Here is a 15,319-nt window from a genome sequence, read left to right on the forward strand (position 1 = left end):
CTACAATCCCATCGGAGGAAGGGAAAAGTTTACTGGCCCTCGAATGCACCGTGACAAATGAAGGCCGGTAAGTGTACAATTTCTGTATGAAGTATAGTTCATTTTCGCCAATTCTGGTAAATGGGTGTCACTGATTAGGACAAATAGTCTGGAAGGGTGATAGCTCCTGCCGTCCGTCTCTATTCCTCTTTCTCCTTCTCTCCCTGGCCTCCAGTGGAGCGTTAAGGCCGCGGTCACCAGTGACCATGCCTAAATAGAAAGCAATAGCTTTGATGCAATTAGAGTCCGACTTTGAGCTTTATTTATGGTGGGTGTCATTGTTGGGAATCGTTTGTAAAAGCGCTCAGGAGGCCTGCCTCCGTTAAAGTGTCTATTAGAGCCAGAGCGCTCACATACATATATATCTTAATTTATATCTCTCACTTTCCCCTTGTTAGGAGCCAAAGGAGATCATTGCTCCCTCCAAATTTGGGTCATAGATATGGACGAGATGTATTCCCGTGCACAATCTGTCATTCCAATTTGTTTATAGGGATGTTCCTGCTGATCTTTTAAGGTACTTTTGAGACCAAGTCTCCCAAAAAATGGCAATTCTGATAGCAGCTTAAAGCAAAAATCAAAACTGTATTGTCTATTAAAAATAATCAAATACAATATATTTGTTAAATAATTGAATTTACATTGAGAATTGTATATATATATACATCTTATATAATTTTCTATATTAATTTAACATATATAGAATTTGATTTGTATATATACTGTACATAAGATATAAACAATATTATTCTAAAATATCAAATTTTATAAATTAATATTTTTTTCTATTTTAAATAAACAAACAAAATTGTTTATAACAAATATAAAATATCAAATTCAATTTCAATAGAAAATACATCAACACAAAAAAAAAAGAGAAAAAATACACTCATCAAGCCATTTCATGAGGAATTTAAAGGGAACATCTGGATGGACTTTTTAAAATAGCTAGATCAGCTAAAGAGAGCATTTGTGAGTTGAGAGCTATTGGCAAAGGGACAAACAGCCGTCCTGCTTTGATTTTTTTTTTCTCTCTCTCGTTTTTTATGGAGCCTTCTGACAAGCTGTTCCATGCCAGACCTGATCAATGGATAACCAATACAGGTATCAGATGGCGCAGCGGTGGCCTTGTGTTAACAAAAGACACGATCGTACAAACATACAAGGTTAAAGATGAAAAAACTACCAGAACACGCAGTTCTTTGAAGGATACAAAGGGATGCAGACTCAATAAACCACTGCAGTGTTTCCTTTTAAATGAAGACGCTAAGAGCCTAGAGCTGTAAATAGCCCAAATAACACACACACACACAAACACGCGGTAGATCAGAGTGTTAATGGACGGCTATTGAATAACACATTGTTTTAGGCCCAGTTCTGGCAGCTCATAAACTACGGAGACCCTCTTGCGTGTTTGCGTAACCTTACGGGATGCCGACATCCCATCACAGGCCGTCTTTAATGTCCCCAGGTCTTGGTGGATCTCTGCGGCGTGTTTAATTTCACTGCTGTTTAGCTGTGTCAAAGCAAGAGGCGTTGGAGAGTACCGGAGGACATTAGGAGCCGCTTTCAGAGTCTGAGCAGAGTAATTTGTTTAAAGAGCATTGACCTCTGAGACAGGCGGCTTGTGTTGGCCGTGATGGAGGAGAATTATCGACTCTTAAAGTAGCACTGCGCTCTGACAGGCGTATGCCGCCACATCTGAGCGAACACGAAGGACCTTTTACAACACCTTCAGCACTGACACTATTCACAGGGCAATGAAGAACATATCACCCCAAAATCACAAGAACTTATATTTTGTTTAAATTGTAATGAAGGCTATATTTAAGTCCATTATGATTTGCAACATTATTTTCCGTAAGCACATTTTTTCTCCATAAATAATGAAAACAAAGTCATAATGTGCTTAATTGTCATGACAATAATTTCACAATACAAATAAATCATATTGTTCTTAAAGCTTCACGATAATATAAATATGCATTTAATGCACAGTAAATGGTAAATCACAGCATACATCACTCAACAGATGGTTGCCGTATGCTAGTGATGATCAGACCCATATCTGAGCGTATACGCCCCTGCAAAAGGAGGTCACGGCACAGTATTTAATTGGCCGTGATGTATCAGATGAGAGCGAGGGTGTGTCTGACTCCGAAAAAAAGAGGGTGGTCAGCATGAAATGTTGTAACGTCCAACAAAAACACAGTAACTATTTAAAAATAATCTTGTAAAATATCCGACACTTACACAATTTAGCAAATACACACAAACAAACACACACAGAGAGAGAGGGTTAGAGAGAGCTAAAACTGGCGAACGCTTTTAGCATTTCCAGTTCAAAGCGGCGGTTTATGAACTAATTACAGACATAAACTCAAGCAATTTGTTTAGATCGATATCACTTACAAGAGTTTAAGAACTGAAAATAGGAGAAGAGAGAAAAAAATGGAAATATAGAAATAACAAAACATAAGCAAAATACACCTCTGACCTTTGCGAAAAGAAAATAACATAATTAAAATAATTACAAGTACTGTTTTTGATATAGTCTTTTATTTAAGAACATTCATTAATAAATAAGCTTTGAATGGGAATTTAATTGACTTAAAATGTCAACCAGTTTGATAAAGCCTTATAACAGCATGAAATGAATCCAGTCTAGCATGTGTGTGTGTGTGTGTGTGTTCTGATTTGCCTGTCATTTGTGACCTCAGAAAGGGAGGTGAGGCATTATGGGGATTGGAGTTCAGAAGATGAGAGGGACGGGGCGTGTAGTCTGTGACTTCTCTTCTTTAATTCGAGGGGATAATTAACTAAGTCCTCAAAATCTCCGCCAGTAATTATATCTCCTCACTGATGAGCAGGAACAAGGATCAGTGAGGGAAAACAAACAAACATTTCATGAAGACAGGGGAAGGTGGGGGTGACAGATGCTGGATTCTCTTCTATAAAGGCCTCCAGTAAACTTAGGCAATATAATTATACAGTATAAACACCTATATACAGTATATATAAACTATATTTATAGCACTCAATGCATAGATAGATAGATAGATAGATAGATAGATAGATAGATAGATAGATAGATAGATAGATAGATAGATAGATAGATAGATAGATAGATAGATAGATAGATAGATAGATAGATAGATAGATAGATAGATAGAAGAAAAGATGCAAAAGAAGAAGAATAGTTGGCGAATCCTGATTGGTGATCCTGTACATTCAGACCAACGATTGCATACTGACTGGGCAGCAAAACAGCAGTTTTGGTTTCGGACACAGAAACTTTGGTCGGAAACTAGGTTAACCACGGTCAATTTTTGTTAGGGTTGATGACGCAAATGTTCGTCATAACATTGTAATGTGTGCAGAATTTGACACTGACTCCCTGTTTTGTGCTTATTAGCATTAGCACATGTTTAGTTCCCGAGTCTCTGCGGCTTTAACGATGGCAGACATTAATGTCTGAGCAGGTCTGGTATTAGCCGGCCCTGTGTTCTCGGGTTTCATTATCGCAGGGGCTCGTTGGCCTCTGCCCTGCCCCTGCTGAGAGGGTTAAATGTGGGAGGGAGAGTCGGCCCGCAGCCTCGGTGGGGTTGAGATGGGGAACAGCTGCCTGGGGGGACCGGGGCCCCTTCCTCACCTCTCTCTCTCTCTCTCTGTGTCATTTTCTCTCTCTCTCTCTCTCCCTCTCTCTCTCCTTGACATTCCTGAGTGTGAGAGTAATTCCTGATGATTATCTCATTGTCCTACTCAATTTGGGATCCGACACACTGCTTCCAGGTCAAACACGGTGTGACCATGTAACCTCCAGTATCAGCTGTACCAAGGGAGAGATTACGCTCATCTAAAACCACGTTAAAAACACAATCGCCCACAATCCACCCAGACACACAAAGCACAACCTTGTGAGCTGGTCACACATACGTATGCACACATGAGTAACCTGGGCACCAAGAAACACTAGTGTTTTTGTGCAAAGTAGAGGAAAGGGTGCAGGAGAAAGGGTCAGAGATGTGTTGTCAGGATTTGAGATTAACTGGAGTTGGCAGCTTCCCCCCAACTCCATTGGTCTGCGTTATGATATAGGGTTACAGAGGCATGCATCTCACACCGGTTGGACTTCAGCACTTAAGGATGAAGCCAAAGACTTGAGAGAATGGAGGGAACCTAAACAAAAAACAAATGATATGACAACTGCAACTCACCTGTATACACGAATCGTCCCGGCGCACCTTTGCAGAACTGCTTTGACTTGTAGGACAGGGTGACTTCTACGACGCCCGGGATGTGTCTTGGAGGGGTCTGCACTCGGATGGCATGGGGCGTAATGAGCTTCGAGAGAGAATGGGTAACCTGGTTAGGACCATGCAAACTACACCAATTGTTTAGTATTGAGAACCTGGCATGCACTGAAAACATTAAACCAATGAGCTCCAGTGCTTAACTAATTGTCAAGTATCCTGACAGGTAGAAACTAAACCTTCATAATTTGTCCAAATTTCGTGTTGATTGAGCGGAAAGATCTTAGCTCTTACAAAGAGCTCAGAAATTAGCGTTACCGGCTAAGAAAGACAGTGGGCAAACTCGGTTAGGACCATGCTAATTGTTGCATAGATTTGAACGCCTGAGTGGTAAAGTAACCTGTCAAGTAGAATAATTTTATTTGTCCTCGCCTTAGAGGTAACGTCAGCAAATAGTCCTTGGATTACACTGAGCCCAAGAAAGGCCAAGGGGCAGGAGTCCTGTTAAAATCACCTCCATATGTCTTTCCTTCACTGTTTTCCTTGCTTTCCCTCGCTCGTTTTTCCCCCTCTGAGATATTTCACCCCTAATTGTTCAATTGTTTTGCAAGACCTCACGGTTCGGCAAGGAACGCGGCGGAGGCCTCTGTGGACTTATTGTGAGGCTGTTTAGCATGCAGTTTGTTTATCTAACTCCTTATCTGCTCTTGTGATTAAACTAGGAAAAGAAAAATAATAAAATAAAATCGAATAAACAAACGCTCATTGGCTCGTTGAGGCTCCGACCGACAAATATATGCCAGACAGCTTTATCAACTCATAAAGGAACACACTAACCTGAAATCTTTATTAGCTCCGAACTAATTACGACGCAGCTTCGGCATCCCTTTAGTTCACTCTTATTTATATGTTTATGTGGCGTGAAATGAACAAAAAGTAAATGTACAGAGACAATAAACGGACGGCAGCATAATTGCATTAAACCGGTAGAAGCAGGGCTTCATAAACTGTGTATAATCACAGTTTTCACGTAATCACTTTTTATAGAATCTAATGAAGTTCATTAGAAGGCTGTTACAGGAATACATGGCTGGGCAAATATCTCGTGCACAATAAAATGAATTATCTGGTTTTATGCCACAGTCTTACCTCACTCCATACTAGCATGGTGCCAAACACGACCTGTAGTCCATCGAAGAAGTTATCGCCGATGATGATGACCGTGGCTCCTCCAGTGGTCCAGCCTTCACTCGGGCTAATGGCCTTTATGCACGGGGTAGCTGCTTATAACAGAACAAAAAAGCACAACTCAGGATCCTGTTTTTGCATGGACACACGCTAGCCACATGCAGATCATTCTCACGCTGAGGATAATGAAACCCTAAAGTAAACGAAGCATGAATGATTTGGGCCACGTGAAAACAAAAGGCCTGCATTGTACATCAACTCTTCTGTGTAGAAATCAGTCATTAAACTGTTCACTAACACAAAGAAAACATCGACTGATGCGGCCAGTGTCCGTTCGGCAGATACACCGTCGTCGTACAGATCCGTTGCTGATGATTAAGCACCGTGAGCACGCTAGGACCGTCGATTTATCTGTCCGGCTTTCACAGATCTGAGATCAGTCAATCAAAAGGTCGTGGAGCAAAGCACGGGCGGCGGGACAGCAAAAAAGCGTGACTTCGATTTTTCATGCGCCCGCTAATTGGGTCGAGGCTTTTTATCTGCAAACCTTGCCTTTGGTTTAAAAACTTCCAACTTTCTCCTCTCTTCCAACCCTTTATCTCCCAGTGTCTCTTATCTTTTGGTAATGAGTACTTTTTGCCTTTTGGGGTCTTTAAAAATCTGATTTTAGGGCCGATGAGATGGGATTTGTGAGTTTAAGGTTTAAATAGGTAAGCTATCATGCTAATGGTGAAGTACACGTGTTCTTAAATGAGAGAACGAGGTAGTGGGTCTGACCCCGCCTTTGTCGAGAAGTTAGCCAATGGCTCATTAGCATACATTATTGTGCTGCCTGCCCCCCCTCCACCCCTGCGGAGTCAACACTACCACAGTTGTAAGCGGTCGGAGGCCTAGGGCGACTCGACCCCCCCGTTAACATCTTAGCGCTGTGTGCTTTGATCAGCTTTTCCTCTTCACTCTGTTGACTCTGTTCTGCCACCCCCTCCTAAAGCACCTTTTGAATACGAACTCCCGGGCAAAGCGAGCGCGAATATGACAACACACTGCTAATACTGGCCAACAATTCAAACGCAACAGTAGCCCTTCACCTTGAGCTGTTTTCGTTTTATTTTACGGCTTTCCAGGCCTCACTCATTTCGTTTCTTTTCCAGGGAAAAACAATGGCATTGTGCTTTTAGATTTTAAGGTCTCAGAGAGGTTATTAATAATGCACAGAAGATGGTTGGCCTCTTTGGAAACCCTCTCAGCTTAAAATCTCTCCCCTCCATTAAAAGTGTCTGACATCATTTTCATCAGCCCGCAGACTCTGACATCATTTTATAACCCCAAAATATTCAATACGCCTCTTGTGCCAATACTAATGCTGCTCTCACATTATTGATTTATTTTAATGATTTAAATGCCAAATCACTATTAACTTATATTCTTGAATAAATAATATATTTTTACATACATTATATCAATTTGAAATTAATATTTTGAAATAATTTGATCATAATTTAATAATATTATAATAGAAATGGTTGAATAATTGACAATAGGGCTTGGCTGTTGAATTAAGTTTATACTTACTTATAATATTTATTATTCCCACCAATTTTGTGTGTGTATATATATAGTCTCTCTGTAATAATGGCTCCTGTACTGCCCGTTTAATCCTTCGCAAGGTGAATAACAGAAGTTGGATTGCCGGTCTTGGACATGTTACGTGCCCAAATCGGTTAGGGGTTTGTTCAAGTACTTATTAAGCTCCACCAATAATGCAATAAATGATATATTTATGACCGTTACATGAGGTAAACCTGTGGGGTTAAGCCCTTGTGTGTGCAGGTGTTTCTCTCCCCTGTCTCTCTGCTGTTCTAGCAGCCCTAGTTAATCAACATTAGGTATTGTTGTGTAGAACAGCCCAGACAAGGCAGCTCTCTTTGTTTGCCTTAATGTTGGACTAGTGGAGGTTATATTTACTCATTCCTCTCAGCTCCCAGAGCACCAGAAGCCCTGAGCTTGCTCTCTCTCTCTCACACACACACACACACACACTGGGAGCTTGCCCTTAACTAGAGCTGTTGACTTCATGCTAATAAGTTCATACAAATTTTCATTTCTGAGGCTTGGGAATGACATTTGCTTTTCTTAATTGCAGGCAGAGCGTTTGAAAGAGGATCAAGTCTCCAAAGACAGACACGACTCCTCATAGGGACTGACCTTCATCAGCGCAACCAATTATAGCAAATCATTCACCAAAAATTACAGTAAACAAATTTACTTTGTGTAGGTGAGCAGAAGGAAGGGGCTGGTGCACGTGAGTGTGTCTGCGCGTGCGCGAGGAGAGAACGGGCCCACGAGAGGGGCAGTCTGGCAGCTGTGGCCTGAGATCACCACGCATTGCCTTGGAATTCGCAACGCTCCCCCCCCCCCCCCCCTCCATCCTAGAGAAAGGGCTGCCAGACCTCTCCCCTCTCCCCTCTCCGCCGCCGAGCATTTGCATACATTCTGCTTGAATATAGAGAGGGAACATGTGTTGAATGGGAAGCATAAAGGAGTGAATTACACAGCCTGTGTTCGTCAGCTAATGATATACGTGCGAAATGCACTCAAGCGGATGATGGAAATTGGAGAAAGCAGACATGGTCTATGGCGGCCCGGAGAGGCCAAGTTCAACACTCCACTAGGAAGTGACGGGCAGGAACGTGTTTTAACAAGGGAGAACAATTTAGCAGGGGATGTGGCTCAGGTTATGTTCGGAATTGCATACTGACATATTACCTGGAGTATTCATTTTCTGTATGCATGGAAAATCTGAATCGCCTGATATATTTGTATCTGACAAAGTATTTATATTTTTTGGGTTACAACAAATAATATCATACTTTTAAAATATGATATACGTATATATATATATGTTAGTTGTCGCAACCAATAATTACTGCATTTTTACACAAATATATATATATTTTTTAATTCCAAGATGATAATTGCATGCTACTCACATGCAACATAATGAGATTCCTAATTTTACTAATAAAAAAAATAATAGTAGCCAGTTTACAGTGCACATGTTATAGAGACTGAAAAAAAGTGTGTTGACATTTGTAAAATAATAAAAACTAATGCTAAATTATTATATTAGTCTTGCAAAAAGAAATCTGCATGGATGTCTGCTTGCATGTGTAAATTTATCGAATAATTTTGTGTTAGTTCTTTACGCTCAGAGAAATCGCTGGCTTTGTTTCATCAGGCTTCCTCTGGCTGAAGTGGACGGTCAACAAGCAAGACTGTGTGTGTGTGCGTTTTCCCGTGTGTATTGTTTACAGAACACCACAGCGTCTTGGTGTGAAGCTTTAATCGGACTTGAGTCGTCTTCCATGGCAACATGGCGGCCGGCGTGTTTTGTCACCTTCTTCGCTGCACTCCCCAATATTGAGGCACTCTAACAGGTCCCATCCTGCCTGCTGCAACCTTCCTTTGTTCCAGCGCGTAAAATGTCTTGTAATTGTGCAGGGGATGTCCAGATGGCAGGCTGATCCCGGCGCTGATGGGATTAGAGCTCTTACCTCACGTCGGCCCATCTGTCCTCTCTAACTGGCTACGGCCTCACAGACGCCGACCGCTCGTCTTTATTGCATAAACCTAACAACATTACCGCCACTTGGTATGCAAATCAACCCGGAGCTGTAGGCCCAGACCGGAGGGGGTGTGCGTGCACCGCAAGAGAGACTTTCTTTTTCTTGCTCTAAATGTCTTCCTTCTCTTTTCGGTCTTGTGCATCACTATATTTCTTTGCTTTCGTGGAATTAACACTAAACGGTTTTCAAATCGGGGAATGTGTGCATTTGGGGGGGTTCGATTGTGTATGTTGTGTCTGGCTATGTGCAGATGGGGCCGTTTGGATCCGAGTGTGTGCGCGCATGTTCGCGCCTGTGTGAATTTGTACATATGTTTCTGCGTGGCGTATCTAAATGGCGCTAATGCAAAAGAAACCCTCCTATAGTGTGCGCTCGCCTCTTTCTCCTCCCCCAGGTTTCTTTCTCCAGCTGTAAATAATGAAAGGGGCTCATGTGCTCGGAGAGCACAGCAACGCTGAGGGTCCGCTGGGCTATGTGAAGGGAATTACTTTAAGTTGAAGATCAGAAGGCAGAGTAAATTCACTGTCCGGGAAAATTCGCCTGAATTAGATGATTAGATAAAAGTGTGATAGGACAGGAGAAACGGTAGGACCTCCCCGTGGTTGCTTTCCATGTGTTTCTAATCTAAACCACCCTGTATCTGCGCCGCAGACCTGGACTTGACCGTAAATGTGGACAAAGTTATATTTTACGACTATATATCCTGTACATGTGTGCAAGAAGCTCTCCTACGCCAGAATGGAAAGAGATGACAGGTTGACCCTTTCTCTCGTTTCCTTCTCAGCCAAATGATAAGTCTTAAACATTCTCTGGAGTTTAAAGGAGTGATTAAACGCCAAGTTCAGATGCTCGGAAACTCTTTCTTTCTGTTTTAACGGCCCCCCGGTCGCCCTTAAAGGGCCAGATATTAGATAGGTAGCTGTAATATTCACTACAGCCCAAATTTGCCATCAGGGCCGGGTGAAACAGCAGGTAACTAAGTGGTGAGAGAACACGTCTGCGAGGCCGGTGGGTGTTTAAGGAGGAGGTGAGCTTTTAAAACAGTCGGAAATTTAAAAGAGTTGTCAGGAATATCGCCACCACTTGTTACAGTGCTGTCAGAATTCACCGCGAGAGGGAATTAATTCGTTTAAATTCGACCGTAACTATCATACGTGAGGCCTAATAATGGGTACGAAAGAAACTTTTTGATGGAAACCATAAAATCACAAATTATGAGCGATCTGAAACATTCTTTCTCCATGCACATCCTCTTCTAACAATAAAACCACTGAAATCCGACCGCAGATGAACTATATGGTGGTTGTAAACACAGTAATGGAAGCTTAGAAAAAGATTTACAATAAAAAGGACTCTGCCAAGCAGGCTTTGAAGAAGGATAGCCTCGGCAGTGTTTGGGTTGGGCCGTGTTTTTTCTGTCTTTCTCTCTCCCGGTCTCACGGGACTCGGGCAGACGAGGGGAGAGGCCTCAACCTTCTTAATTGCTCTCCTAATTAAAGGCGGTTGCTAAGGAAAACACACCTACTATCAAGCGACTACAGCAGAGAGACAAACAATACGTCAGAATACCAAACACTCGAGCGCTCAGGGCGCAAACGTTCAATTACGCTACTTCTGTACTGCTTTTCACCGACGTTAATGCAAGAAGCCGAGAAATAGAAAACAAATATTTTTGCTGGGGTTTTTTGTCTCACACGAGTCGGGATTTGATGCTATTTTTCTTGCATCATTAAATATTACTGGAGCCTTGGTTGATATGGTAATTAAGGACTGATTAAGACAAAGAAAATACTAATGTTATGTTTTTTAATGAGCAAAGATTATGTTCTGTTTTAATGCTTAGCCCAGAGATTTGAGTACTGAAGTAGAGTGATCAAAACCAGCTCAGTCTAACAAAGCAGCAAAATCGGAATTTTACCCATCCAAGGACTTGCTTTATATATATATATATGTATATATATATATATAGAGAGAGAGTGCAGTGTTGATTAAAACCAAGTCTGGATGTAATCAGTTCATTTTCTACACTGAATTTAGAGGAATTTTCACGGCACAATTTATTAAACCTACTAGCGTTGGTAGCTGAAAGTACACGGAAAATATTTAATTTTTTATTTAATATGAATATGTTCATTATATATTTTGCGTGCACGGATTTCCTGTCTGTGCTAAAATTGTGATAGAAAATATATAAGCCATCACACAATTTTGAGAATAAAACAAAAAACAAATGCGACATAAGAAAATTAAAAAATGTGGCCCAAAATCATTCATAAAAATGGCAGAAACTGTATTTCTTTTTTTAAATGAGTACAATAACATCAGTAATAATATTAAAAATAAAATTACTGATGAATTAAGCAGGTAGAAACACCATAAAATCTAAACTAAAAAGTTCTGAGGAAACAGAGAAAGCATGAATATTCTCTAAAAGATGCACTAGCCATGTTTCCTCTAAAGCTTCACTACCATGTTTTGTGGATGAGCGAGAATGGGCGATGTGAATGACTAAAAGAATGTGGGCTATAAAATGAGAAAAGGGGAAAGGGAAAGGCAGGAAAACAGAAGGAGAAAGTGAGAGAAGCTCTGCAAATAATAGTGTTATGGGAAATGTGCCTACCATTCTCCAGATAAGGAGTGGCCGTACCTTCTGAGGGATCTAGACGGCGAGCTCTTCTGCCGTGTTTTGAGTTGTTGTGGACGAACATGTTGTCCGACACGGCCAACACGTGACCGTCCACATTGACCGTTGTCGATACAACGACCTGTGAAGAAAACGTAAAGATTGTTTGAAGGCATGATCAATCTCTACATTGGGCCTGTGTGAAGAAGTTCATAGACATGCATTGCTTCACATTTTTCCTGTGCAAGTCTTGGTATGAATAGGCCTTTAAAACTAAATAAATTCCAAATATTGCAGATATTCACCATCCAAATATTATTGAATATATGTGACCCTGGACCACAAAAGTTAAGTTGCACGGGTATATTTGTGGCAATAGCCAACAAAACACTGTATGGGTCAAAATTATCAATTTTTCTTTTATGCCAAAAATCATTAGGATATTAAGTACAGATCATGATCCATGAAGATATTTAGTAAATTTCCTACCTTAAACATAGCAAAATTTAATTTTTGTAAGTGGATGCAGCACAATCGCCAACAGAAATGGAAACTTTTAAAGGCGATTTTCTCAATATTTAGATTTTTTTGCACCCTCAGGTTCCCGATTTCAAATAGTTGTATCTCGGCCAAATATTATCCTAACAAACCATACACCAATGGAAAGCTTATTTATTCAGCATTCAGGTGATGTATAAATCTCAATTTAAAAAAAAATGGACACATAAGACTGCTTTTGTGGTCCAGGGTCACATATAAGATATTATAAACTAACAAATAACATTGTTCCAAATAATGGAATATTGCTTTATTCCATGCTTAAACTTGAAAAGCCTTCAACTTAATCAATCAATTAATCAATCAAGCAATCAAATCAAATATATAAATAAACTTCCTAAAAAAAATACAATTACAAAATTCATAGCTATATAATATCTTGACTTTGGTATGATAAAGTTTGTAGAAATCAATTTTCACATTTCTTGCCAAAAATATGAACTCAATATAAACAGACTCTACTTAAACTTAGAATCGACTTCATTCAACTAAATGAATCATTTGGCATCCATAAAATATCAGGCCTGGTTTTGACCAGAGGCCTTTTTGAGTAGGCCTATACTTAAAGGCCAGAGAAACAAGAAGGACACTTCTGAGGGTTTCTGCGGGGTCTCTATCAGAAACCGCGGCTCTTTTTTTCAGCTTGCTCTTTGTTGTGGGTCTTATTTGCGAGAAAACGAACAGAAAAAAGCCTTTTTGGCCTGTGGTGTCGACTCAACATGAGAGCAGGTCTCAGTACAGTTAGCGTCTGATCAGTAGGGTCCTTTGGACACGGACACACACGCGCCACACACGGCTTTGTTTGTTTGACTTCTCTCCTCCGTACCAGCAAGGCTTTATTTTGAATGCTGACAACCGTGCGATCGCTCCACACCTTCGAAAAAATAACCGCAAACACGTTTGCCTCGCAAAGCGCTGGAGCTTGAACCTGTGCCCATTGTTTATTCTCCAAGCCAAGCAGGAGGGAGTGAAACAAGGGAAAAGTTGCTCGTTTTTGCAGTCTTACTGGGTTTGGTGGAACAACTCCCTGTGGGCTTTACATTATTAAAACAATAACTTATCACTACATTCTGAAAAGAGAGTCTGTTTTCACACCTTAAGCAACTAAAGATGACTTGCGCGGTTCAATATGCTTCGTGTAAGCTGGAACGCCGTCTGACTGTTAATGACCCAGCCTGAATCCGAACAGGCTACTGTTAGCTATGGATCAATTCTGCTTAGAAAGTTCCAGACAAACATGTGCAGATTAACGCACATGCATTCAAAATTTCTCAAGACCCATTCTAAAACGTTTTGTCCTTCTCCAAAAATGGATTACACTATTTATGGGTGTCAAATGCGAATCATATTCGCTTAATGAAGGTGAAAAATGTTTAACATTGTCTTATTCTAGTCCTCGGCTGCAATAGGTCTCGTATTTCTTTCTCCAAATGAACCGCCGCGCAGGAATCGACTCTATATAAAGCGCATTTAATTTCTCGTTTGAAGAATATAATTAACCTTTGTAAGAAGGAGAGCTTCTTTTTTCCTATTTAAAGGAGACACTTGGGCGGTTACAAGAGTGTGCATGTTAGATAAAGGACGAGAGGCTTGTCTGGGAAGAACTAGCCAAGCCCTTGTCAATCAAAGAGAGGCCTCCATTTTGAAGCGCTCTGGCTTTTTTTCTTTTTTTTTTTTCTTTTTACAAAAAGCTACAATTAGTGTTTAATCTGCCACTTAAGGTGAACAGAAAGAAGTGGAGAGTCTCTCATCTGCTCCATCATCCATTAGCAGCCACTCAAACGGCCCACAGATCGCTAGCTCACCCTATTACATTGATCTATAGATTTATTGATTAGCTGTTTTATCTTATTAGTCACAGCTTGAGTAAGGGCCGTGATGGAGAAGGGTGGCAGACCCTCAAAAGAAAAAGGAAAAAAAAATAGAATTTGAGAAGAGCCCCTCTGGTAGCAGATGAGGGGGTTTTCTTTGTTTTTGTTGATCTGTTTACTAAGGAGGGCTGCCCATACAGTTGCATTGAGAGAATTAGGGTCGTTTAGCATCTGAATGAGGAAAGGGGTTAGAGGGGTGGGCTGCGCTGTTGTGGGGGGTCTGAGGTGGAAGTGGAGCAGTTACAATCTGGAATATTCCCTCTGTCACGTTCACAGTCAAGAGTCACAATGAGGATGATACTTGAGGCCTGATCACAACAAATAAGATGCCTTAAAATGTTCACAATTTATTTTTTCACCATGACAAATTTGTGACAAAATGTTTGGATACTGAAATGAATTATTAGGCATCAAAAATCGCCCCAAAAAATGATAAAAAATACAATAATAATTATAAATGTATAATTGGAATTTATTAAAAAATAATGTGGAATTTAAAAAAGAAAAAAAAAAGAATAAAAAAATGTATACTGTTTGTATGTGTTTGGATACTAAAATTTATTATTCAGCATCAAAATAATTTTAAAACAAATCAATAATCAGAATAAAAAATAAATAAAATAATAAATATATAATCAATAAAATAATAATGATACATTAATATGCATTTAAAAAAAATATAAAGTAAAAAAAAAAAGACACAAATATATTAAAAACAAAATTAACCAAAAACTAATGGCTTAATATTATTAGTTTCAGATTCCTTTTTCATAATAAAATATAATTCTAGAATTTTGTTAATGGTGTGAATAGGCCTCTAGATATTATTCTGCTCTCTGGCTGAGTCCAATACGGGAAAAATGAAGAAATAAGAGAGGAAAAGGCAGGGGGAAAAAAAGAGAAGGAAAATGGAATGGCAAATGGGGGAAGACAGGGACCCCAAAAGCATGACCTTGCCATGAGATCATGGAGAAAGGACCATGAGTGAAATTTATTCTGGAGGTGGCATTTAGCTTAGCAGAGCAGAGTTTAAGGGTTAGCGCTGGAGGAGAGGTGTCTTGCTAATGGACTCCACTCACAGACTGACAGGCATCACAGGTTTGGGTCATTTATCTCACAGCCTGTTTTTGGTTGGAATTGTCTGTTGATTATGATTTTTTT

At 40.2% G+C, this 15,319-nt stretch overlaps 1 protein-coding gene across 15 annotated transcripts in view; it reads right to left on the bottom strand.

Moving 5' to 3' along the window:
- Positions 1-15,319, bottom strand: part of ebf3a (EBF transcription factor 3a) — a 95,189-nt gene that overhangs the window by 21,761 nt on the left and 58,109 nt on the right. For 6 of the 15 annotated variants that reach the window (XM_056258093.1, XM_056258087.1, XM_056258079.1 and 3 more), the window contains exons 8-10: positions 11,727-11,871; positions 5,442-5,575; positions 4,257-4,383 (exon numbers count right to left, since the gene is read on the bottom strand). In XM_056258093.1, coding sequence (XP_056114068.1) covers positions 4,257-4,383; positions 5,442-5,575; positions 11,727-11,871 — 406 coding nt within the window. The remainder of the gene's footprint in view (positions 1-4,256; positions 4,384-5,441; positions 5,576-11,726; positions 11,872-15,319) is intronic. The other 9 variants (XM_056258090.1, XM_056258085.1, XM_056258083.1 and 6 more) reach the window with 3 other exon arrangements.

This window comes from Rhinichthys klamathensis, unplaced genomic scaffold (assembly GCF_029890125.1).
Source record: "Rhinichthys klamathensis goyatoka isolate OS25496 unplaced genomic scaffold, OSU_Roscu_1.1 h1tg000148l_1, whole genome shotgun sequence".
Classification (NCBI taxonomy): Eukaryota; Metazoa; Chordata; class Actinopteri; order Cypriniformes; family Leuciscidae; genus Rhinichthys; species Rhinichthys klamathensis.